The following is a 24,398-nucleotide window of genomic DNA, read 5'->3' as shown; positions in this document are numbered from 1 at the left end:
TGTTTGTCTTTCTCTTTCTGGCTTATTTCACTTAACATAATACGCTCCAGGCCCATCCATGTTGTTGCAAATGGGACGATTTTGTCTTTTTTATGGCTGAGTAGTATTCCATTGTATATATATACCACAATTTCTTAATCCAGTCGTCAGTCGAGGGACACTTAGGTTGCTTCCACTTCTTGGCTATGGTGAATAATGCTGCAATGAACATAGGGGTGCATAAGCCTCTTTGGATTGTTGATTTCAGGTGCGTTGGATAGATTCCCAGTAGTGGGATGGCTGGATCATAGGGCATCTCCATTTTTAATTCTTTGAGGAATCTCCATACCGTTTTCCATAGAGGCTGCACCAATTTGCATTCCCACCAGCTGTGTATGAGGGTTCCTGTTTCTCCACATCCTCTCCAACATTTGTTGTTTTTTGTCTTGGTGATTATAGCCATTCTAACGGGCGTGAGGTGGTATCTTAGTGTTGTTTTGATTTGCATTTCCCTGATGATTAGTGATGTTGAGCATCTTTTCATGTGCCTATTGGCCATCTGTATATCTTCCTTGGAGAAGTGTCTGTTCATTTCCTCTGCCCATTTTTTGATCGGGTGGTTTGTTTTTTTGTTGTTCAGTTGTGTGAGTTCTTTATATATTACGGAGATCAACCCCTTGTCAGATGTATGTTTTGCAAATATTCTCTCCCAGCTGGTTGGTTGTTTGTTCATCTTGATTCTGGTTTCATTTGTCTTATAAAAGCTCTTTAATCTGATAAAGTCCCACTTGTTTATTTTTTCTTTAGTTTCCCTAGTCTGGGTAGGCATGTCATCCGAAAAGATTCCTTTAAAACCAATGTCAAATAGTGTGTTGCCTATATTTTCTTCTATGAGTTTTATAGTTTCAGGTCTCACCTTCAGGTCTTTGATCCATTTTGAGTTAATTTTTGTGAATGGCGATAGCACATGGTCCACTTTCATTCTTTTGCATGTGGCTGTCCAGTTTTCCCAACACCATTTATTGAAGAGACTTTCCTTTCTCCATTGCATGTTCTTAGCACCTTTGTCGAAAATTAGCTGTCCGTATATGTGTGGTTTTATTTCTGGGCTTTCAATTCTGTTCCATTGATCTGTGTGTCTGTTTTTGTACCAGTACCATGCTGTTTTGATTACTATTGCTTTGTAGTATGTTTTGAAGTCAGGAATTGTGATGCCTCCTGCTTTGTTCTTTTTCTTTAGGATTTCTTTAGCTATTCGGGGTCTTTTGTTGCCCCATATAAATTTTAGTATTCTTTTTTCTATTTCTGTGAAGAATGTCATTGGGATTCTGATTGGGATTGCATTGAATCTGTAGATTGCTTTAGGTGATATAGACATTTTAACTATGTTTATTCTTCCAATCCACGTGCATGGGATATCTTTCCATTTCTTTATGTCATCGTGGATTTCCCTCAATAATGTCTTGTAGTTCTCATTGTATAGGTCCTTCACCTCCTTGGTAAGATTTATTCCTAGGTATTTTATTCTTTTGGATGCAATTGTAAATGGTATTATCTTTTTGAGCTCTCTTTCTGTTAGTTCATTATTAGCATATAGAAATGCAACTGATTTTTGTAGATTGATTTTGTACCCTGCAACTTTGCTGTAGTTGTTGATTGTTTCTAATAGTTTTCCAACAGATTCTTTAGGGTTTTCTATATATACAATCATGTCATCTGCAAATAGTGAGAGTTTCACTTCTTCGTTACCTATTTGGATTCCTTTTATTCCTTTTTCTTGCCTAATTGCTCTGGCCAAAACCTCCAGTACTATGTTGAACAGGAGTGGTGAGAGTGGGCAGCCCTGCCTCGTTCCTGTTCTCAGAGGAATGGCTTTCAGTCTTTCCCCGTTGAGTATGATGTTAGCTGTGGGTTTGTCATATATGGCCTTTATTATGTTGAGGTACTTTCCTTCTATTCCCATTTTATTGAGAGTTTTTATCATAAATGGATGTTGTATCTTGTCAAATGCCTTCTCTGCGTCTATTGAAACGATCATGTGGTTTTTATTCTTTGTTTTGTTGATGTGATGTATCACGTTGATTGATTTGCGGATGTTGAACCATCCCTGCGTCTCTGGTATAAATCCCACTTGATCATGGTGTATGATCTTTTTAATATATTGTTGTATTCGGTTTGCCAATATTTTGTTGAGGATTTTTGCATCAATGTTCATCAGCGATATTGGCCTGTAATTTTCTTTCTTTGTATTGTCTTTGTCTGGTTTTGGTATCAGGGTGATGTTGGCCTCATAGAATGATTCAGGAAGTGTTCCATCTTCCTCTATTTTTTGGAATAGTTTGAGGAGGATGGGTATTAAATCTTCTTTGAATGTTTGGTAAAATTCACTGGAGAAGCCATCTGGTCCTGGACTTTTATTTTTTGGGAGGTTTTTGATTACTATTTCAATCTCTTTACTTGTGATTGGTCTATTCAGATTCTCCATTTCTTCTTGGTTCAATTTTGGGAGGTTGTATAAGTCTAAGAATTTATCCATTTCTTCTAGATTGTCCAATTTGTTGGCATATAATTTCTCATAGTATTCTCTTATAATCCTCTGTATTTCCATGGTATCCGTTGTAATTTCTCCTCTTTCATTTCTAATTTTATTTACTTGAGCCTTTTCTCACCCTGTGTACCTCATATAAGTGGAATCATACTGTATTTGTGATTTTTAACTGGCTTATATCACTTAGCATAATGGCCTCAACAAGGTCGTCCATGTTGTAGCATGTATCAGAATTTCCTTCCTTGGGGCCGGCCCGGTGGCGCAAGCGGTTAAGTGCGCGGGCTCCGCTGCGGCGGCCCGGGGTTCGCTGGTTCGGATCCCGGGCGCGCACCGACGCACTGCTTGGCAAGCCATGCTGTGGCGGCATCCCATATAAAGTGGAGGAAGATGGGCACAGATGTTAGCCCAGGGCCGTCTTCCTCAGCAAAAAAAGAGGAGGATTGGCGGATGTTAGCACAGGGCTGATCTCCTCGCAAAAAAAAAAAAAGAATTTCCTTCCTTTTTAAGGCTGAATAATATGCCATTGTATGTAAATGCCACATTTTGTTTATCCATTCATCTGTCAACAGACACTTGAGTTGCTTCCATGTTTTAGCTATTGTGAATAATGCTGCTATGAATATAGGTGTACAAATATAAAGCATATGCTTTTTTAAAAAATCTGTAATACCTATGCTTCACAACTTTCATAGATTTTCTTTTTATAAAAGTAATTTCTAAGTACATTTTCATTATAAAATATTTAAATGATATTTTTTTTTTATCATGTTTGCTGTATAGACAGCAAAACATGAAAGTTCCCATTCATTCTCTCCCCCACCCTCATCCCCAATTCCCAAAGTTAAGTTTGCCATGTTACCTTGTATCCCTTTCAACGGGTTTATACATATTTGTATATATCATTTCTTTTTAAAATGGGATCATACTGTATATATTGTTTTATAGTTTTGTCTTTTATTTGATAATGTCTTGGAGATCTTCCCAATCTTATTTTTGTTTTTCTGTTTTGAACAGCTGCATGTGTTTCATAATGTTGCATTGAGTATCCGTGAGCATATACTTGGCACACACATAGGATTATTTCTGTAGATTAGATTCCTAGAAGTAGAATTCCTAGGTCCAAGGAAATTTCTTAAACTGTCAATCATAGTTTCTTCTCTAAGATCCTTTGTGGTTTGCTTTTTATTCTGGAAAATTTATTATTGAGCTCTAGAAGTTTACGGGAAACTGAAATAAATTTCCTGGCTGTGGATTTGTTCCCCTTGGCAAAAGGGTTGTAAACCATGTGTTTTATAACCTTAACAGCTTTACTTCTTTATTTTTTAAGTGCAGTTGATCTCTTAATCTAGGCATTTTAGGTAGCATGTGGTGGATATGACCCTTATCCAGAATCTGTGGGACAAATGGGGAGTTTTTGAAGGGATGATAGGAAAATACTGTTGAAAAATGTCTCATAATAAATAGAAGATTTTCCAGTGAGGAAACCTGGCAGACACCACCTCACCCAGTGACCAAGGTTAACATCACATGTGATAATCACGTTGATATCATCCAATGATGTAATGTAGTGAAATGGGTACCTTGCCACTGTGATGTTTCTTCCCTCAAACCCATAAACCCAGTCTAATCATGAGAAAACATTAGAGAAACCCAATTTGAGGGATATTTTACAAAATACCTGACCAATACTGTTCAAACGTGCCAAGGTCATGCAAGACAAGCAAAGACTGAATAACTCTCACAGATCGGAGTACACTAAGGAGACAGTGAGAACTAAAGGTAACTGGTATCTTGGATTGGATCCTGTGATGGAAAAAGGATGTTAGTGGAAAAATTGGTGAAATATGAATAAAATCTGTAGTTGGTACTGTGCCAATATTAAATTCTTAGTTTTGATAAATATACCATGATTATATAAGATGCTAACTTTAGGAACCGGGGTGCAACTCTTCTGTAAATCTAAAATTATTTCAAAATAAAGTTTTTTTTTTTTTTCAGGTCTCTCTTTACTTCTGGACCATGTAATTTTAAATAAAAGATTGTCTCCCCTAGAAAACTACTTTTATCCCCTTAAATCCAAGACATTCTCTTGTCCTGAGGGGTGGAGTCCTAGATCTTCTGTGCTAGAGCAATGGTGCAGTTGGGAGAGATGTTATGAATGGGTGAGGCAGTATAGACATGGCCGTAGCAAGACCACAGAGATGTGATCTGAGGTCATGGATACCATGGTGAGCGATCAGGCCTGAAGAATCAGAGAACTGAATGGACTTTGCTTTGGAATGGATGGCCGAAGAGAAAGTCCAACCTTAAAATGTGAAAGAGCCATTCAAGAATGATTTGGCAAGGGCCGGCCCCGTGGCTTAGCCGTTAAGTGCTCGCGCTCTGCTGCTCTCGATCCGGGTTCGGATCCCGGGCTCGCACCCACGCACCGCTTCTCCGGCCATGCTGATGTCGCATCCCACATACAGCAACTAGGAGGATGTGCAGCTATGACATACAACTATCTACTGGGGCTTTGGTGGAAAAATAAATAAATAAATAAAAATTATTAAAAAAAAAAAAAAAAGAATGATTTGGCAAAACATAACTGCCCAACACAAAGTTTTGCAAATAGGAGATAAAGTCACCCTAACCAATCAGAGGGATAGTCGGCTACTCGCAAGTGACATGCAAAAGAAGACAGATAATTGAAAGTTGAGTGATAGTGGCAACCTCTTCAGTTGGAACAGGGAGCCGTATGCAATCAAAGATGAAGATGAATTAATTGAGAATATTTGAGGAACCCCTGCAGTTAGCGTTATGTCTAGACATTCCTTACAGGAGGTATGACCCAGCAATCATAAGTGAGTGACCCAAAGACAGAGGAATGCAAAATGGTTAGGATCAATGGCTAAAAAGATTACCAGTACTCAGGAGGAGGTGGAATTTAAATAGGACCCCTCCCTCCATGCTAACGTAATGTAACTAGTTGTATCTATGCCCAAGATAACTGTTTAATCACTCCTACTGGTTCTTCTTGGTAAACTGGAATCTAAAAGCCTCTATAGTTAATAAAAAATTGCTTGAATGGGTGGACTATCTGGTTACAATTTTGGTTTCCTTCCCTGTTATGCAACTGGCACCCAAATAAGGACTGTCTCCAAATGTGAGTAGGCCGAGTCAGTATAAACAAGCAAAAAAAAGTTTTACTTTTTATTGCTAGCATACAAGATGTTAGAAGATGAAGTATTTAATGAAATGGTGCTTCTTTTAGGCAAACTTCCTTTACCATGATGTGTTTGACCTAGACCAGTGGTCAGCAAACTTTTCCTGTAAAGGACCAGATAGTAAATATTTTTAGCTTTGCAGCCGCATATGGTCTTTGTTGTAGATTTGTCTTTTTTTTAAACAACCCTTAAAAAATGTGTTTTCTGTATCTTTCACCATGTTTTCATGCTTTGTGATAGTGGTTAAAGTTTGGAGACTGGTTTTAATGATCTGAAATGACGTTTCTGGCTATGGGTTTATTGCCACTGGCAAAAGATTTGTAAAGTCATGACTTCAATGGGTTTATAAGAAAATGGATGTGTAATTGATCTCTTACTGCAGGCATTTTGGCACATTCATGTGATATTCTCTAATAAATATGACACTTGTAAAATCCATCGTATCCTACAAGTTTGCTATCCAGAAATTAAGTGCCGAGTTTTCAATTTCAAATTATTATTCGACATGTTTTGTTTCTAAACAGAGTAATTATTAAAGTAGTTTTATAATGTAACAGTGGTGATCTATTTTTTCAAGATTCAGTTTAATTTGTTTTCGCATTCAACCCATTACTACCCCCTTCTTATAGTTTTGTTGCTAAAAATCGTCTCTAAAGCTGCATTCTTGCTTTTGCATTGTCTCATTTTACGGTCCCGGTCCCGTTACAGTTTCTGCCTCTGGTTTGTAGTTGGGCTTGGCTTTTCACTGTTTCTGCCCCAAGGCCATTCTTCATGAGACCCCAGCAGGTAGCCTTTAAGATACTAAGCCATTCTTGGGATCACTGTGGAACAAACATCATAATACTCCTAAAAGGCTAAGTAGTTGGATGATATGCTGTGGATTTTGGGGATTTACTTTGCCTATTTCACATGGTTTTTCTAAGAAGGTAGATAAGCTCACACATTTAAAGATTTGAGCTTTTATGTCTTCTGTTTACAATTTTAGTAATATGCTGTCAAATAATCTTCCATAAATCTTGCTTTCAAAGCCTTTGTTATATTTGGCTAAACAATGCTTAATCCAGCTGGCAGCCCGTTTTAGCAGAAGGGTGTCTGATGAAAACCCATTTAATTTCTTTTAGTACTGGGTCTCTACTAACTTCTCAGACAATACTTGGAATTTTTAATATCTTCTAAAATTTGTTTTACCAAGATAAATTTTAAGGAGGGCACAGAAGATAAAGCAGTAGTGTGGTTTTTAATCAATACTATTTAATAGTCAATTGAAGTAAAAGAATTTTTTTACTCAGTAGAAAGTTGATTGGGGTTTATTAGCTTTTCTGGTTTTGAATAATAATTAAGCCTTTATTTCTTTTTTTTTTTTTTTTAATTTTCATTTTATTTTATTTTTATTTTTCCCCCCCAAAGCCCCAGTAGATAGTTGTATGTCATAGCTGCACATCTTTCTAGTTGCTGTATGTGGGACGCGGCCTCAGCATGGCCGGAGAAGCGGTGCGTCAGTGAGCGCCCGGGATCCGAACCCGGGCCGCCAGCAGCAGAGCGCACACACTTAACCGCTACGCCACGGGCCGGCCCAAGCCTTTATTTCTCATAATTCTCTCTTTAGATATTTGGATTCTGTAAAAATGAAACTCTTTGTTTTTTAACAAATGATAGTTTCTTAAATGGCATACTTTTATTTAGTGATTGTGAATTTTCCTGGTAGAAATTTTATTTTCTCCTAAGTGGAGTCCAGTCTACTGTTACTATCACCATGTCAACTAGAAGAAAGGGAAATTTGATATGAGTATAAAGAGAAAACATTGGTATGTGATTTCTTAAAAAGTCTCTGAAATTTAACTGTTTATATCAGAAATCAAAAAATTGATCTTCTTCATCTGTGTCTTATGATGTATTTCAGTATTTTAAAGAACATTTTGGGGTTTTGAGTTGTTAATAAAGCTGACAGTGTTATCTGTATAATCTCACCATTCTTTATTTTAGAAAACATGGGTGTTATCAGCTTATATATGTTGATTTGGAGTCTGAGTAAGCTAGTGAGGTGGAATGTGTGTTTGCTCATTTCTAATTGAGCCATTCTTCTAGAGTCTGTAGGTCAGCTGTCATGTTGGTGCTTTCTTGCTTTGTTCTTTTGAGTCACTTGATGACTGGCGACTAACTGGACACTGGAAAGGAACGCTTTTAACAGATTAGTACTGGGCCCTTCTGGTCCTCTCCTTTGACTGCATAGTAGCAGCTGCATTCTGCCCTTTCAATGGCCCTGCAAGGGAAGGAGGAATGTGTGTGTGTGTGTGTGTGTGTGTGTGTGTGTAGCAATCTCTGTCAACATGCATTATAAGGTTTCTCAAGCGCATGGAATGAGATCTTTCCCAAGAAAACGTTGCTGAGGCCAGCACACATCGGAAAAGTATTTCTATGCTTAGTCTTATAACTGTGGCTGTTTTTGTTTTATGGGGTCAGAAGAAATTTAAGTCACAAGACACAGTTGTGCTCCGCCTCTGTATTTACCTGCCCTTTCTTTTTGAACTCTTCCAGGCAGCAGTACCTGTCCAAAGATCACTCTAGATCCACCTTGTTTGAAAAGCAGCACGACCACACTGATTGATCAGAATGCATCTGATGAAGAGGCTCAGGGAATAAATGGAAGAACGCCAGCAAAACCCTCAGCTGCAAATCCAAAGCCACAAGGTATGCTGATCGGGGTTTTTTGATCAGGTTGGGTGCATTGTTCATTGACGAAGGCTGCCCAGAAGAATGATGACGACTAAGAAGGAGTTTTAACCTATAAGTGAGAGGAATTGGGTACGTTTATTTTTTCAGGAGAAAAGTCAATCTGAACCTTCTTAGGCAGAGTTGGTTATTTGCTCTGCTCCTAAAACACTTAATACATTTCTCTATATGGTTCTTTTCAAGTTGCTGAAATCGTTTACATGTCTCCTTAAGGGGACTGTGATCTTTTCATGCATCATGCTTGACCTAGTACAGGGCTTAACTTACTGTTTGTATAAAAAATGTGTAACAAATGAACGTGTGTTTGGAAGTACTGTCAGAAAGTTGTTATGACTTGGTAGATGTCAGAGGATCTGTGAAACAGATTGTTCTAAAATAATGCTTAACATACTTAGCAAGAACGTGATTTTACAATATTAAGGAACTGAGGCTAGGAAAGGCTTCTTAGTAAAGTCATCCACAGAAATTAAAAGTAAATGGTCCCTCCATTCAGGAATTGAGCAGCCATAAGGGGAAAAAATTATAATGACGGAAACCTTTGAATGTTTTGTTCAGTGACCATTTCCTTTTACGAATAAATTTCTGGTGAACTAGGTAATAACTTTGAGAAGAACAAAATTATAATTTTGATGATAGAGAGCAAGGCCTTTTGAAATGTAACACAAAGCTAAGCTACACTATGGCTTAATGTGTAGTTTCTTCCCAATAGATTTTCATTTATACTGAATGCTGAACATTCAGCCAAGAAACAGTACTGGGCATTTTCAGAATTACTATACTTTGGAAAAATCAATTTCTGTTTGGTTTATTTTGTATTTGCTTTGGTCTCTTTCCTTTCTTGCAAAGAAAAAAGTGTTACAGAGAGTGCATTATAAAAGAACTGGTGTTACTCTTTCAAGTTTTTACATTTTAAGGATTTCTGAAAGAGAGCTTTAAAAGGGGTTTTAGATGGAATCTTCCAGGTTATGGAATATTTTTCTTGTTCTCACTACTAGCTATAATTGGTGGTGATATGGGGTATAGCTATCAAGCAAGGTCAAATAATTGATGATTCAAATGAATAGCCCATTCATGAGTTTATAACCTTTTGTTTTGACTATACCCCTCTCTATCACGTTGATGTGAATATGAACATAGAATTTTTTTTGATCATGATTTAAGCCATTTTATTTGCAAAATACAAAGTTCATCTTACTCATTAGACCTGAGCTGACAAAGATCAAATGAGGTAAGAATATAAAAAATGAATACAGTTCAATTTTATGTAATTGCCAAGATCAAAAGCAAGAATTTCATTATTTATAAAGCCTTTTTCTGGAAGATGCATTGCATTACTTCATTGTTTTTCACGGTTCGTTGAGATAAATTATAGCAATGTCCTTCCTGAGCTGCCATGTGCCAAAATAATCATATTCTTTAGGGAGACAACACTTGACCTTGCTTTTGCTCTTTGTAGTTATATTAAAGTCAGTATATTGCTATTTACATACGTATTTACTTCCTACCTTGAATGTAGATTCATATATGAAATTTTACATAGCTACAGGGAATATTTCCAGATATTAAATAAATCACATATTTTATATTTATTTTTCACAATACTCTCACTCATTGTTTGGCCCTTTGCTGCCCCCCTTACCCCCCAGCTAAAATTTAACCCCACCCTTAACCCTGACATTTCATATTTCCCCATTCCTACTTTATTTTTTCTCAGTCATTACAATCTGACCACTACATATTTTACTTATCCATGTTGGGTTGTTTCTGCCTTTTGCACTGCTGCACCCCCGTGCCTAGCATAGCGTGGCAGGCCTTCAGTAATACTTGTTGAATGAATCCCTGCTCCATCACCACGTTTCCGCTGCTTCGTTTCTGCCATTCTTTGTTTACAAATTAAGAGTGTGTGCCATATAGAGACCAAGGTCACTGAAATGAGGCTACATCTTGGTATTGTGAGATCAGCTGCCAGATAGGTTCAGCACTCATCATTGACTTATTGACCAATAATAAGTGTTCCCTACCCTCTAGTAGAGAGAAGATACGTTTAATTTCTCCAAACCCTGAAGAACATTTGGGTGACTGAGGACAAGGAAGGAAGGGAACTTTTTATGGGGACTTCCTGTGCAGAGGAAGGGATTCACACTGACACCATTATTCCAACTTTATTGCAAATCCCTTACAGGTTATGAATGGTGAGGCTCCTGAGGCTTCAAGATCCACTATGTAATTGTAATTTAATTTTGAAGACTCTTATTCTAGATCAGTGGTTCTCAGCTGGAGACAGTCCCCCCGTCCCGTCCCCCCAACATTGGCATTGTCTGGAGACTGTTGCTTGACACAACTTGTGGGAGTCGCTGTTGGCATCTAGTGGGTGGAGGCTAGGGATGCTGTTCATCGTCCTACAATGCACAGGCCAGCTCTCCCCTGCCCCCAAAACAAAGAATTATCTGACCTGAAATATCAATAGTTTAAGAAACTCTGATCTAGATCCTAAAAAGAGCTCGTAATTAAATCTAGTTTGTTTGTTTCTCATATGGAATGCTAATAATATCATAGCTACAATTTATTTTGGTGATTTTTTTAAAAGGAGAGACAATATTGAATACTTTTATTAGTGACGATTATGTGGTAATGTGTCTGGAACAATATCAGGTTTACGTTTATGTTTACTAATTACCAATAAGTAAATAATTTTGAAGAATTATAGTTTTTAAAAGGATAAAAGAGCTAAGTTTTAGATTATAGATTAAATAAACTTGCATTTGAATCTAAATTGGAGCCTGTAGGTTTTGAAATGGATTCTTTCAGTAGTTAGGGCTTGTTTTGCCTCAGCCTCAGAAAATACTCTAAGGCTTTGAAAAACAATGGTTTATTCACTTCATACCAATGCTACCAGTCAAACAACAAATAAATTATTGAGCAACTTCCAACATAAGTCTTTCTTCTTGTTCGCCATTTTTAGTATTGGCCTATTTCCTGCCACGCTAGACATAAATCAAAATAACTTCCGTAAGCAATTAAAGCTAATAGTTCTTTTTCTCTTAGGAGCTTTGGTGCACAACATTCTCCATAATTATTTTGATACAACCCACATATTGTCACTTCTCAGTCATTAAACCTAAATATGTTAAAAAGTTTCATGAACTTGGAAAGCTGCATTATTGTTTCAATAATTTAAGTAATGTAAGGTACTCAAACCCATTTCATTTGCTTCTAAAGTAAAGCATTCTATGTGTAATGTTCCATTCTTAAAGTATTTGTTGTTGTTGGTGCTGTCAAGTCAATTCTGACTTGTAGCGACTCGGTGTATAGCAGAGTGGAACCCTGCCCAGTCTTTTTGCCCCATCCTCTCACCTTCCGGTGCTATAAACACAATGCTCTGCTGCTATTCACAGGGTTTTCATGGCCAGTTTTTTCAGAAGTGGGTGGCCAGGTCCTTCTTTCTAGTCTGTCTTAGTCTGGAAGCTCCGCTGAAACCTGTCCACCATGGGTGACCCTGCTGGTATTTGAAATACTGGTGATGTAGTTTTCAGCGTCATAGCAACATGCAGCTGCCACGATGTGACAACCGATAGATGGGTGCTGTGGTTCCCTGACCCGGAAATGAACCTGGGCTGTGGTGGTAAGAGGGCCTAATCTTAACCACTAGACCACCAGGACTGGCTGTTCTTAAAATATAACATGTTATAAATTTATAATGCATTCATCTATAGCCAGCTTTTGTTTTTCATCGTAAGTAAAAATAAGAGTAATCAAAATCTAGTGGTAATCCCCAAACTTAAACTGGCAATTAGTTTCTCTTTTCATTCTCAATAATTATTTTGCATATTTGGAAATTTCTGAATCATTAAATTCTTTTGTTCTATTTACTGCCCGTAAAATCGACTGGAATAGAGGCCATTTTATTTGTGGTAAACTAGATATTTCAAACTTAGCGTGTCCAAAACTGGACTACAGATCTTCTCTCCAAAAATTGCTCTACCTACTACGTCAGTTGATGACAATTCCATCCTTCCAGTTGTTCAGGCCAAAGGTCTCAGAGTCATCCTTGACTCCTCCCTGTTTCTCTCATACCTCAGTTTAATCTATCAGGAAATCTACTTTTAAAATATACCAGGAATCCGACTATTTCTTACTATCTCCTTCCAAGCACCATTATCTCTTGCCTGAATTTCTACAGTAACCTCCTACCTCTTCACCCTGCTTCTACCCTTCTCCCCTACATTCTCAACACAGTGGCCAGAGTGATGTTGTTGGAATTTAAGTCGTATCGTGTCACTCCTCTGCTCAGAACTCTGCAGTGACTTCTCATTTCACTCATAGTCAAAATCCTCACAGTGCTTCACAAGGCTCTACAGTGTCAGGCCCTCCCTCTGACCTCAGTACCTACACTTGCCTGCTTGTTCATTCGTTTCCAGTCACACTGACCGCCAGACCTTAGCAGCCTCTAGCTTTTGCCCTCCCTGAGGGAATGTTCTTTTCCAAATAACTCCCTCAGCTTCTTCAAGTGTCCCTACACTCTAGATCCCCTCTAGCTTGTTCTTTTAGCCCCTCCTCCCATTTTTCTCTTAGCACGTACCACCTTCTGACATGTAGGTTACTTATGTTTTTTGTTTCTTGTTTTGACTTTTGTTCATTGATATGATCAAGTGCTTAGAATTTAATAGGTTTTCAGTAAGTATTTGTTGAATCAATGAAAAAGTAAAAATTTTTTAAAAACCCTGTATAGATGTATAAGAATTTCTCTAGGATATATACTTTGGAAATGTCAAGTTCTTAATGGTTGTATTCACTTATACTCCCTCTCAAAATGTATGAGCTTTCACATTGCTTCGTATCCTCACTGACACTTGGTATTATCAGATTTAAATTTTTTGGTTAATTTGATGGGGCTGAAGTGGTATCATACTGCGGATTTAATTTGCATTTCCCTGATTATTAGTGAGGTTGAGCACTATTTTTCCTGTTTACATCCTTTGGGCTGCAGGGGGAAGAAGTAGTAAGTGAGTTTTAGACATAAGGAACTGGAGGTGCTGATAGGACACCTGGGAGATGCCTGGAGAGCATTTGGAAATGTTGACCTCCATAGTGCAAAGGAAAGATCAGAAAGGGTGAGAGAGACAGGGGAGTCATTTCCACTCAACAATTACGTCTTTTGAGCAAAGCACACATTATTTTCCTCTAAAACAGTATTTCTGACACTTTAGCCATTCATGTGCCGTCTTGAGATTTTTGTCATATCCATGTAGCATTTGTGCTCTTTTTTTTTAAAATGTGTATATTTACTGATTTACTGTACATTTGGATTGTCTCCCTTGCCAAAATAGATGCTTTCTCTGTGCTTCTAAAATAACTGTGTACCCAGTGCCCATCTTGAACAGTATTAAGCTGCCTCCCCACTAGAATATGAGCTCTTTGATGACACAATTAACTAGTTCCTTCATGTATTCCACAAATTTGCCAAGTACTGTACAGGTAGTTACTGTGAATACAACTGTGATCAAAACAAGCATGTTCCTAACCCTCACAGAACTCCAGCCTCATGGAAGAGAAAACTTTACATCTATAATGTATTTAATATTTTATTGCTGATCTATTTAATATTACTTATTACTAACTAATAATATGTAATAATTTCATAAGCACTTTATAGAAAAAGCACACAGTTCTATGAAACAGTTTAAGAGAGAGGCATAATTGAGATGGAAAAAGTCAGTGGAGTCATCTCAGAAACTGACTGGCTTATATGTATCATTTTATTTGTGTCTTTCAAGCATCTCACAGTGTCTGGCACATAAGAAATAAGAAATGTTCACTGAGTAAACTCTAGATGGGTGAGTTATTTTATAACAAATTTTGCACACAGAATTATAAAGAACATATTCACTTTCTTCTTTAAAGATTCTAGTTATGAATGTTGAAATTATTCCTAATGTTAAAACTATTTTTTATGGTTGGATATTGTCCTGGTTTACTATTTTAGTATATATTTGTTCTACATAGGAAATTTTTCCTTAAAATTAACAAATAGCACACTTATATAAGCCCCTTCCTTCCCAGTGGATACTATATTAACCATCCCCTCGAGCATATCTTAGAAAATAATGTCATTTTCATAAAAAGAAGCATGTCATTTTTTCATTGAGATTTTCTTCTGTTTGTGTTGAAAGCGAATGAGGTGAATTAATTGTTACACCTGTAGCTCACTGTGATATATATTTTTTCCTTCTCCGTAAGAATTGATAACTGGCACAGAAATGATGAAATCTAGGCCAGTGAGCATCAGGCAACTGTCAGCTGAGTTTATAAAAGAGATGAGATTACTGAAAACCAGAGTAACCAGCTAGGGGAAATTGGGGCATGTAATTAGAAGGAGACATGATTCCCCACCCTCCCTCCAGAAATTAGGAGAAAGGTATAAAAAAAGAAAAAAGGAAGTGATTCTATTTGATTTGTTAAAACCAGTTATAGAAAAATACACAACCTGTTATAATCTTTTACCCAGAATATTAATCGAAGAGAAAAGTTATATTGGTTTTCAAAATTAAAGTAATCCCTGTTGTGATTAAGCTCTTATGGCATATTATATTTTCCTACCTATAGAGTTTCTCATCTGTTAGGGGAAATTGTATAGATTTTAGTATTTCAGGAAATGATCTGTTCCTAGTCTATTAATTGAATGAAGGACTTATTAGTAAGCAAATGATTTGTGGTATATTGATGCAAGCCAACTATTAATGTAGCAGACAATAATAATAGAACTTCTATATCCCCCTTTTGCTAGATTTATGATGAGGAGCAGTGCTGATAATGGAAGGAGCCAGAGTCTGGGTACCAGTCATAAAATCAGATTAGCCTTGTTCCTCCAGGCCAATCACTTAACCTCTCTAAGCCTTCATAGACATAAGAAGCAAATAATGGTACCTACCTCAGAGGACTGTAAAGTAAAACATTTTATCTAAGATCAAATGAAATAAGGTGCTTTTGTGAAGTGGGAAGATGCTATAATAATGCAACATTATATTAACTGTTGTTTGTTGTTGTTGTTTTGTTGGCTTTACTGTTTAACTTACTAGCTCTGGATTCTGATATATCTGTTATTCACTCTATTATTAGAAAATTGTTTTGTAGCAAGCAATGTAGCCCTAGGAATTAGTTTCAAATTTAGTACTTTCTTTTCTCTGTTTAGATAAATAACGGCTCTGTTATCTCTAATAGAGTTTGTAATGCCATAGCCATATGTAGATCTCCACGTGTTTAATAATGCCGTATTTAAAATGACCTAAAATTAAAAGAACCACTTGAATCTTGGAGATGGGATTTCCAAAGGACACAGAGCAAATATCCAAGATAGATAAAGGTCCCTTGGTCAAGGTTCAGTACAAATTTGACAGACTCCTTTACGAAAGTTTGATAATGCTAAAGATTTTTGCACCTAAGACACCGGAATTTTTTTTAGGGAACAAATAACAGTGACATACTGAATTCTATTAATTCTTTTTCTACAGTGCCTCCAAAGCCATTACATCTGCAGAATTCTCCTTCGTCCAATATACACCAAACCCCCAGGCATAAAGCTTTATCTAGTGCAAAACCAAGGATGGAGGAAGTTAAACCTGCCTCTGCTTCTTGTGTCTCAAAAGAAAAACCCAGTAAGGTATCAGATCTCATCAGTCGCTTTGAAGGAGGCAGGTAAGAGCTAATTTACAATGGGAGAAGGCACAGGGGAGAAGAAAGGCGGTTTTTGAAAAAGATGATGGAGTCATAAATTTTCTAAGTCAAAAATAGAATATCTGATTCCATTAGGTTTGGTAGGCCTTTAGAAAGAGTGAATTTTTAAAATATTTAATCTTGTCCTAATATGAATTATCATTTACTATACATTACCTCTGTGTATGCCACCAGTGTTTTCATCCCATTGTGTGCTATACAGAACTATAGATAACCTCTGTCTCATTTCCTCTGCATCTGTGTATGTCACTTGGTGTGTTACTTTTTGTGGGTCATTCTGTTGGTCGTTGGATATCTGGGTTGGAAAGGCAGGAGGTTGTCTCTCTCCCCTTGTTTCTCACTTTGTATGTTTGTGAATGTGACTCCTGGGAGTCTGTCCCATCTCTGTGGCCTTCTCTATTTTCCGACCCACTGTATTTCACGTGGGTCTTCTATATCCATTCAGTTTCTGTTCCCCTCTCCCCATCCCCCTGTACTATACTAAGTTTTGTGAAGAGATGTTGCCAATAGCAAAATTCATGCTACATTTCAAGTTTTGTATTTATTAGATATAATTTTTTTTTTAATTTTTATTTATTTATTTATTCCCCCCCCCCCAAAGCCCCAGTAGATAGTTGTATGTCATAGCTGCACATCCTTCTAGTTGCTGTGTGTGGGACACGGCCTCAGCGTGGCTGGAGAAGCGGTGCGCCGGTGCGCGCCCGGGATCCGAACCTGGGCCGCCAGCAGCGGAGCGCGCGCACTTAACCGCTAAGCCACGGGGCCGGCCCTATTAGATATAATTTTATATCTTTAGTCCTAATGTTTCGAAAAAGGTAGGTGAAATATTGTATGATTCACTTAAAAACAAACTCGCATAAGTTGCTTTTCTACTTATATGACCCTCGATCGTTTTTTCTTAGAATTCCTGTCACTGACTTAAATAGAATTTTTAAAAATTTTTATCAGGAGGATTTTATTTTTATATGTCACCAGAAGTCTGATGTATCTAATTAAACAGAATATATATAACTTCACTTTCATCCTTGAAGTCAAATATTTCTGTTTTTTCAGTGTAATACTTGGGAATGGTTTCCCATTAGGTGATTTTATTATTTATTTGCAGGATTTATTCTTATGTATGCAATGGATCATAGCTTGGAAATACTTTCAAAATCTTCTGGAAATTGTCACCGAGTACGAAACTGTAGTGTCCCTCGTTTAAAATGAGACTGCATTTAGCAACAAGTGCTGGAGAAAAGTAGTTCAGAACCCTGTCTTCATTTTTCATTCCCAATCTATTGTGGGAACTTGGGTCATAAATGTTTAACCCTCAGCATCTCCCCCTCCAAAGTAGGATTTTCAATACCTTTGCTATCTTAAATTACAGCAATCTTTACTAGAATGATTTAATTCCACTTAAAAATTTTGTTTCTCAAGGCAAGTTGATTCAATAGCACAGAGAGTGACCTCTCATGTTTGCATGTTCCCAGGACCATGTCCAGTGACTGCATGATATAAAGAGGCACTGGAGCACCAACGTCTGTCCGTAGGGCATGCCAGAGCCTGTATCCCCAGATTCAGGGTGGCTTTGGGAAGCCCTGAATGGGTTAAATCCTCTGAACCTCACAATTTTTTTTTTTTTTTTTGTGAGGAGGACCAGCCCTGAGCTAACATCCAATGCCAATCCTCCTCTTTTTTTGCTGAGGAAGACTGGCCCTGGGCTAACATCCATGCCCATCTTCCTCCACTTTATATGGGACGCCGCCACAGCATGGCTTAACAAGTGGTGCGTCAGTGCGCACCCGGGATCCGAACCGGCGAACCCCGGGCCGCCGCAGCGGAACGTGCGCACTTAACCGCTTGCGCCACCGGGCTGGCCCCTGAACCTCACAATTTTGGTAACCCATTCTTTGCATTCCTCTCCATACATGAAATGTACACAGTTTTTCCACTTATTAATATCAGTTTTCTTTTACTCTTTCAGACTTCACAGATTCAAAGTCATTTTTTGATGTAAAGCTTGAAGGTTGGATCTAAGAGGTGTGCTACAATTTATGACATTTTAAGCAAACTTGTTCTAAGTGCAGATAGGATGTCATGTGGGCGTTTAGGCAAATCTGGTAAAGAGATATTACTTATGGCAGAGTCCACTGCCAATACAAAAAATAATCATGTTCTTAGTGAGGTATTACCAGAAGGAACTGGCTCTAAAAGTGTCTACAGGGATTAGTGTTGCATTGGGTCTATAGGACTTTAGTGTGGGGAGTTTGTATTTCCAGTGTAGCTCGTGGGCTTCACCCCAGTTATTACAGCTCTAACTAGGACTTTGTGGAATAGAGGGAGACTCGGCAGGCACTGAGTTACCACAGTCAGTTGACAGGAAGAACCAATGTCTGTTGCAGTGGAGTCATAGAAGACAATACTGCACTATTAAGACCTTACCCCTGTATCATGGTTTCGCTCTTTGCAATAATCTAGATAACTGTTTTATTAAGATGAGTGATTTGGAGGATGTATCTGGAGCAAGTGAATTTTATTTATTTATTTTTTACTATGGTTTCTTTTTCTTTTCTTGAGAGTGAGAGAAACTAGTCTTTTTAACCTATGAAAGACTTAGGATTTTAGAGAGAAATAAATAACATTTTCCCACAAAACAAACATTGGTTTTCCCAAGGACACTGGAAGGCCAGTTGTTTTTCCCCATGGTTTGGCATCCACAAAGAAGCAGGAATCGGCTGTGTGTTGGTTCACCACTGCTTTTACTAACCCTCTCTCCCTGTCTATCCCTACCCCACCCCAACACGCATATCCCCGGGATGTCATTTATTACAGGAAATTCCCGCCTCTCATCCAGAACAGTCCTTTCCAAAAATCCTAAGCAAGCCCAAAGTTTGGTTCAGAGGATCTGCTGCGGATCTTTTCACTGGGTTGCTGGGCGCTGATGTGGAAGAGAAGGACAGTTTGATTCAGATCTCCAAGGACTGCTTGGGAAGTTATCCCCTAGACGGCAAATGTCAGTGGTGGAGTGTGTCATGTTTATTTATGTTGGTGACATCCAACTTTTATATATATGGCATTTCCCTCTACCAAATGTTTCCTTCCCTTCCTGTGGTGCTGCTTCGCCATGTCTTTCTTCCTCCCTATTGCTCGCTTGCCGTCTGTTGTTATTCCCTGTTCTATTTTCCAGGCCAGGTCAGCGGTGTCTGGGAGGAGTGGAGTGAAGGGGGAAGGTGACACGCATCTCAGCGTTGTCCGTGGACCTTGCTGTTGTGCCCTCCCTGCACCTCCCTCTACCCCGTGGCCTCTCCCTGCGCTGGGGAAGAGCCCAGCCCTGGGCTTTCTCCCCACGTTTTGTATGCAGCCTACTTACCTGCTCCTTACTCCATCCTTCATGTTCCAGTGTCTTATACCACGGGGTTAAGACCATGGCATTTAGAGTCAGACTTCGTGGTTTAAACTCTGGCTTTATCACTTGTTAGCCATCTGACATTGGCCACATTATGTCAGTTTCTAAGCCTCAATTTCTCTATTTATGGGTCCCTATTTTGGAATTATTATGAGGTTGAACCAAGGTAATCGATGTAAAGCACTTAGTGTAGTTTCCAGCACTTAATAAACGTTAGCTGCTAATATTGAATTACTGTCATGATCATCATCACAATCAGAGTTATTCGTTGTTCGTTGAGTATTGAGCACTTTCCATATGTCAGGCGCTGTGCTGAGAAGGGGGGACAAAGCAGAGAACAAGCCAGGCGCACTCTGCACCCTCACAGAGTATTAGTCTATATTTATTTTTTCTCCTCATTAGGTCATAGGAATCACTCCAAGACTGCAGCCCCAAGTTTTATTTTTCCCTCCCAGGAATCCTAGATTAAAATGCTACGCAAATGTTTTCCTAGGAACATCATTATATGTTGGCAGTTAGGTTCCATTGTACTATTAAGATTATACATAATGTCAAGTAATAATAAAGGCTTTAAAGAAAAATAAAGTAAGATGTGTAGTTAGTGGTGGAGTATGCTGTGATAGATAGAATAACCCAAGAAAGCCTGTTTGAGGTGACATCTGAGCAGAAACCTGAATGAAGGGAAGGAGTAAGCCACACCAGTGTCTTGGGGAAGACTGTCCTGGGCACAGAGAATAGCAGCTGTAAAGACCCTTAGATGCACACATTTGCTTGCTGTTAGTCGGGAACAGCAAGGAGACTAGTATGCAAGAGCACAGCGAGTGAGGAGAGGATAGAATTTAAGGAGGTCAGGGCTCGTGGGTGCTGGAGTGTGTAGAATCTTGTAGGCCATGGTTAGGATGCCAGATTTACCTTCAGGTGTGCAGGGAAGCCCTCGCAGAGTTTGGTGTCTACGGCTGACTTGGAGAGACTAGATTGGAGGGGATCAGAAGTGGAAGCAGAGAGATCAGTTAGGAGGCTACAGCAGCATGTCTAATAAAGTTTTTGAGAATATGTGTTCTGCTTTCCAAACAAAAATAGCCTTTGGTTTTTAACTGATTTTTAAATTGAGGACTGACTATACTCGTTTTTAAAATGTTAGGAATGTAAAAATCTTGGGGAAAGATGGTTTTGTTAAATATAAATATTTCTCACATCTAAGTCTTTACTAACTAGCCATATTGATAAACAACCCAAGGAATTGTTCCAGACCCTACAGGTCAAGCTCAGGCTTCTCATCTTTATTTAAATGTTTGTGTAAGGGTGGATAGCATTCAAGAGACTGAGAACTACACTCGAATATTCTTATACTTGTTTAAAACCATCAGTGGGGGAAAAATGTCTTCACTAAATATCCCTTTTCAGCTGGAATAAACTTCTTTGTATTCTAGAACTTGTCCGTGCCAACGTTTTCACACTTCCTTTGTATTTTTCTTTTAGCTCATTATCAAATTATAGTGATTTGAAGAAAGATGCTGCTATGAACCTAAATGTTCCTAAAACTCCAGGAAGGCATGGATTGACAACCACACCTCAGCAAAAACTCCTCTCCCAGCACCCACCACAGAAGCAGGGAAATGATACAGATAAGACTCAGGTTGTACAGACTTGCGTGGCTAACGGTGTAATGGCAGCACAAAACCGGATGGAATGTGAGGAGGATAAAGCAGCCACTCTGAGCCCAGATACTCCTATTCAAACTTCTGAACCCTTGCCCGATATGGACTTAGTGAATGGAGAAAGAGATGAAACTACCACAGGCCATGCATCACCCACAACAGATGACTGTGATGGAAATGCTTCTGACAGTAGCTGCAGGACTCCAACTGCAGACCCAGTGGTCCCCCTGGAAGAAGGACGGGCAGACACAGAAGCCAAGGTACAAGAGAGGGAAAATGGAGAAAGCCCTCTGGACCTGGAACAGCTGGACCAGCACCACGAGATGAAGGTAAAGCCTGAGACTGGCTCATAAGGAGGTGGAAGCACTGACTATTTTACTACTGTTTTAAAACTGTTTCGTAGCATCTGTGAAAATGAATGAGTCAGATCACCCACGCCACCAGTTAAACAATTTTCAAGCTCTAGCTGCTAATGGGTGTTTCCCATACTCTCTGAGGAGATATTTCATTTTTTCTTCTGTGTAGTTTATGTTGTGATTTCAAGAGTCAAAACAGTGTGAAGACTTTGGTATAAGAAAATCACAGGCATATTGTCTTTACTTACATGGGAAAAAAATGTTCTTTGTTGCTCTAGATGTTAGGGCTGCATCTCTAATATTTATGGACTAATAAGCAAGAGGAAATTGTATAATCTTTGCTTTTCAGACGTTTCTAGTCTAGTAAAAGAAATAGACCTGGAAGATTAACTTGCACTAGTATATGTTTCTTGTAAGGACATGAATATGGAAGTATTCACAAATTATTCAATGGATTATATCTGTAACTCTTTCCAGGCTTCTAGGTTTTTAAAATGTTTCTAATTAATGCACAATTTTATAGTGAATAACTTAATCTTGGAGTTAGAAGTCTCATTAAAGATCATCTTAGTTCAGCAATTCATTTATAGAAGAAGAAAGAGTCCCAGAAAGCTTAAGTAATTTTCCAGGGTCACAATCCTAGCCCAGACCCCTTGTGCTCTGACTCCCAGGCCTAGAGTCCCTGATGCAAGCAGTCAGCAAATGTAAACGCCTAAATGCAGGAAATGTCAATGAATGCAGCAGCCATGAGTAATATACCAGAGAGAGGGGAGACTGGGGCAGACTGGAAGTTCATATCCTTTCTAAAGAGGACAGAGTTCAGTGAACCACCTGAATGGCATTTCTGCCCACGTGCAAAATCTAAGCTAATAAAGAGCTCATTTGCTGGTTAAATATGTTCATCATTTACCTGTGCTGCTGCAGAAACTTCTATACAATTCCAGTAACCAGACCATTGCATTTGTATTCTTTATTTATGTTGATATAGTGCTTTGGAAAGATTAATAAATACGGCTTTTACAGGCTACTTGGGATTTCTTGGATCAAAGGTGCAATATAAGCATCATCATAGAGTTCCCTGGAACAGAAAGTTGTTTACGTCTCTGAAGACAAGAAAAAAGTTTCCATTGCTTAGTCTCTCTTATCGATTTCAAATAACGATCTCTGTAGGAGAGTTGAGAATTAAAATTTTGACACTTATAGGAAAATTTGTAAATGCCAAATATAAGCCCTAAATCTCTTTAGGATTTTTTATGGTGCTGTTTCTCAACTGGCATTACCGTAGGCAGAAATTCAAAAGGACTGATACTATAATATTAAAAAGTGATTGATTGATGTATTCAGAACTTTAAAGTGAAATCTACCTTATGGTACAATTTTTCACTGACTCTCAAGAAAATCCCAAATAGACCAAGAGCCGGTGAATTATTTTCTTCCAGTTAGTGAATTAATTTTAGATGCTGACTCTCAAGGAGGGAAAGTTTAAATAAGGAAGTGGGTGGGAGAAAGTGAGTCATACTTGGTAACATTATCTGAAACATTAGAGAAACAGGACATTGCTAAGTGAATCTCTTTACATCTCGATATCGCAGTAGATTTTAGTGTCTCTGTGCTTGAACCATGGTGAACAGAAGAGAAGGTTAGAACCAAGGAGCTCAAGACTCAAACATCTCTCCTTTCACAGCTGGGATGATGCCACCAGCAAGTATTTATCTAACAGTAAGAGCTATTCTTATTAAGGGAAATATTTCAATTGGTGATGGTGCCTGTGGTTGCTGAGTACTACTTTTCTTCCTGTCATATATTATTATGTATACATTTTCATAGATGAGTCTTATTTCGTTTGGGAAAAAGTTAATAGGGCTTTCCTATTAAACTAGTGAAACAGAATAGTACAGCTGGCCTTTTTCTTAAATGGGCATCTAAGTGGTGGATGGCACATGCTCTGTGTGGGAAGAAAAAGGACATTTTCTCTGCAAAATTGTTGATCCAAACACCACATGTGTCTCCCATCTGAAAAGGAGTATTAGGATTTAATTTCTACATGGTGACAGTGTGTTCTTTGCTGCTCTGATGTTTGTTTCATTGCCTTTCCTTGTTCCAAAATGCAAAACTTAAATGTGAGCAGTGTTAAGATAATAAATTTTATCTTACGTGTATTTTACCACAATTAAAAATAAAGAAGAAATCTTCAAAAGTAAAAAAGTAGTATATAGAGGACCAAACAATTGGAACTAGGACATCTTAATGCTCCTTCTAGGTCATCCACTAACTAGCAGTATGACCTTGAACAAATCAATTAAATTAGTTAATTAAGGTATTCTAAAATTCTTTAAGGAATATAAACTGAGTCTGACCTTAAGGCCCTTTTTAGTGATAATAATATAATAATTCTGTGATGTTATATGTAGGAATATTCCTTTGTTAGCTGTAGCCCTCCAGGTTGTCAGCTGCTTCTTAAACTCTAATGTGTTGAACTTCTAAGACATAATGGAATATTTGAGTTTTACTATGCAGACAACTGAAAAAAATTACTTCAATCTTTATATAACTCAATATGGAGATTTACATCAGAAGAGTCTTAAATAAGTTTCGTTTAAACTAGAATTACATTTAATGGACGTTTCCTAAATGCCCACCAGGAGTGGGAGAACGATGGGTTGGGGGCTGGAAGGGAGGAGTAGAGTAGAATCATAAAGATAGTTCAGGAAAGTAGATACGTATTAAAATATATCTTGAGCAATCATTATTAATAATTGAGAACTGACTTGAAAATAGTCTCTGCTTGTGTAACTGTTTCAC

General features: G+C 38.1%; 1 protein-coding gene across 5 annotated transcripts in view; it reads left to right on the top strand.

Moving 5' to 3' along the window:
- Positions 1 to 24,398, top strand: part of FGD4 (FYVE, RhoGEF and PH domain containing 4) — a 206,326-nt gene that overhangs the window by 128,770 nt on the left and 53,158 nt on the right. For 2 of the 5 annotated variants that reach the window (XR_009222557.1, XM_058558530.1), the window contains exons 2-4: positions 8,269 to 8,421; positions 15,972 to 16,155; positions 21,062 to 21,569. Coding sequence is in view for 4 of the 5 variants with exons in the window: in XM_058558530.1 (XP_058414513.1) it covers positions 8,269 to 8,421; positions 15,972 to 16,155; positions 21,062 to 21,569 (845 nt within the window). In the remaining variant the exon portion in view is untranslated. Of the gene's footprint in view, positions 1 to 5,785; positions 5,854 to 8,268; positions 8,422 to 15,971; positions 16,156 to 21,061; positions 21,570 to 21,590; positions 23,316 to 24,398 lie in introns of those variants that run through there. The other 3 variants (XM_058558533.1, XM_058558531.1, XM_058558534.1) reach the window with 3 other exon arrangements.

Source organism: Diceros bicornis, chromosome 17 (assembly GCF_020826845.1).
Source record: "Diceros bicornis minor isolate mBicDic1 chromosome 17, mDicBic1.mat.cur, whole genome shotgun sequence".
NCBI classification, from domain to species: domain Eukaryota; kingdom Metazoa; phylum Chordata; class Mammalia; order Perissodactyla; family Rhinocerotidae; genus Diceros; species Diceros bicornis.
This window is presented reverse-complemented; position numbering and strand designations above follow the sequence as displayed.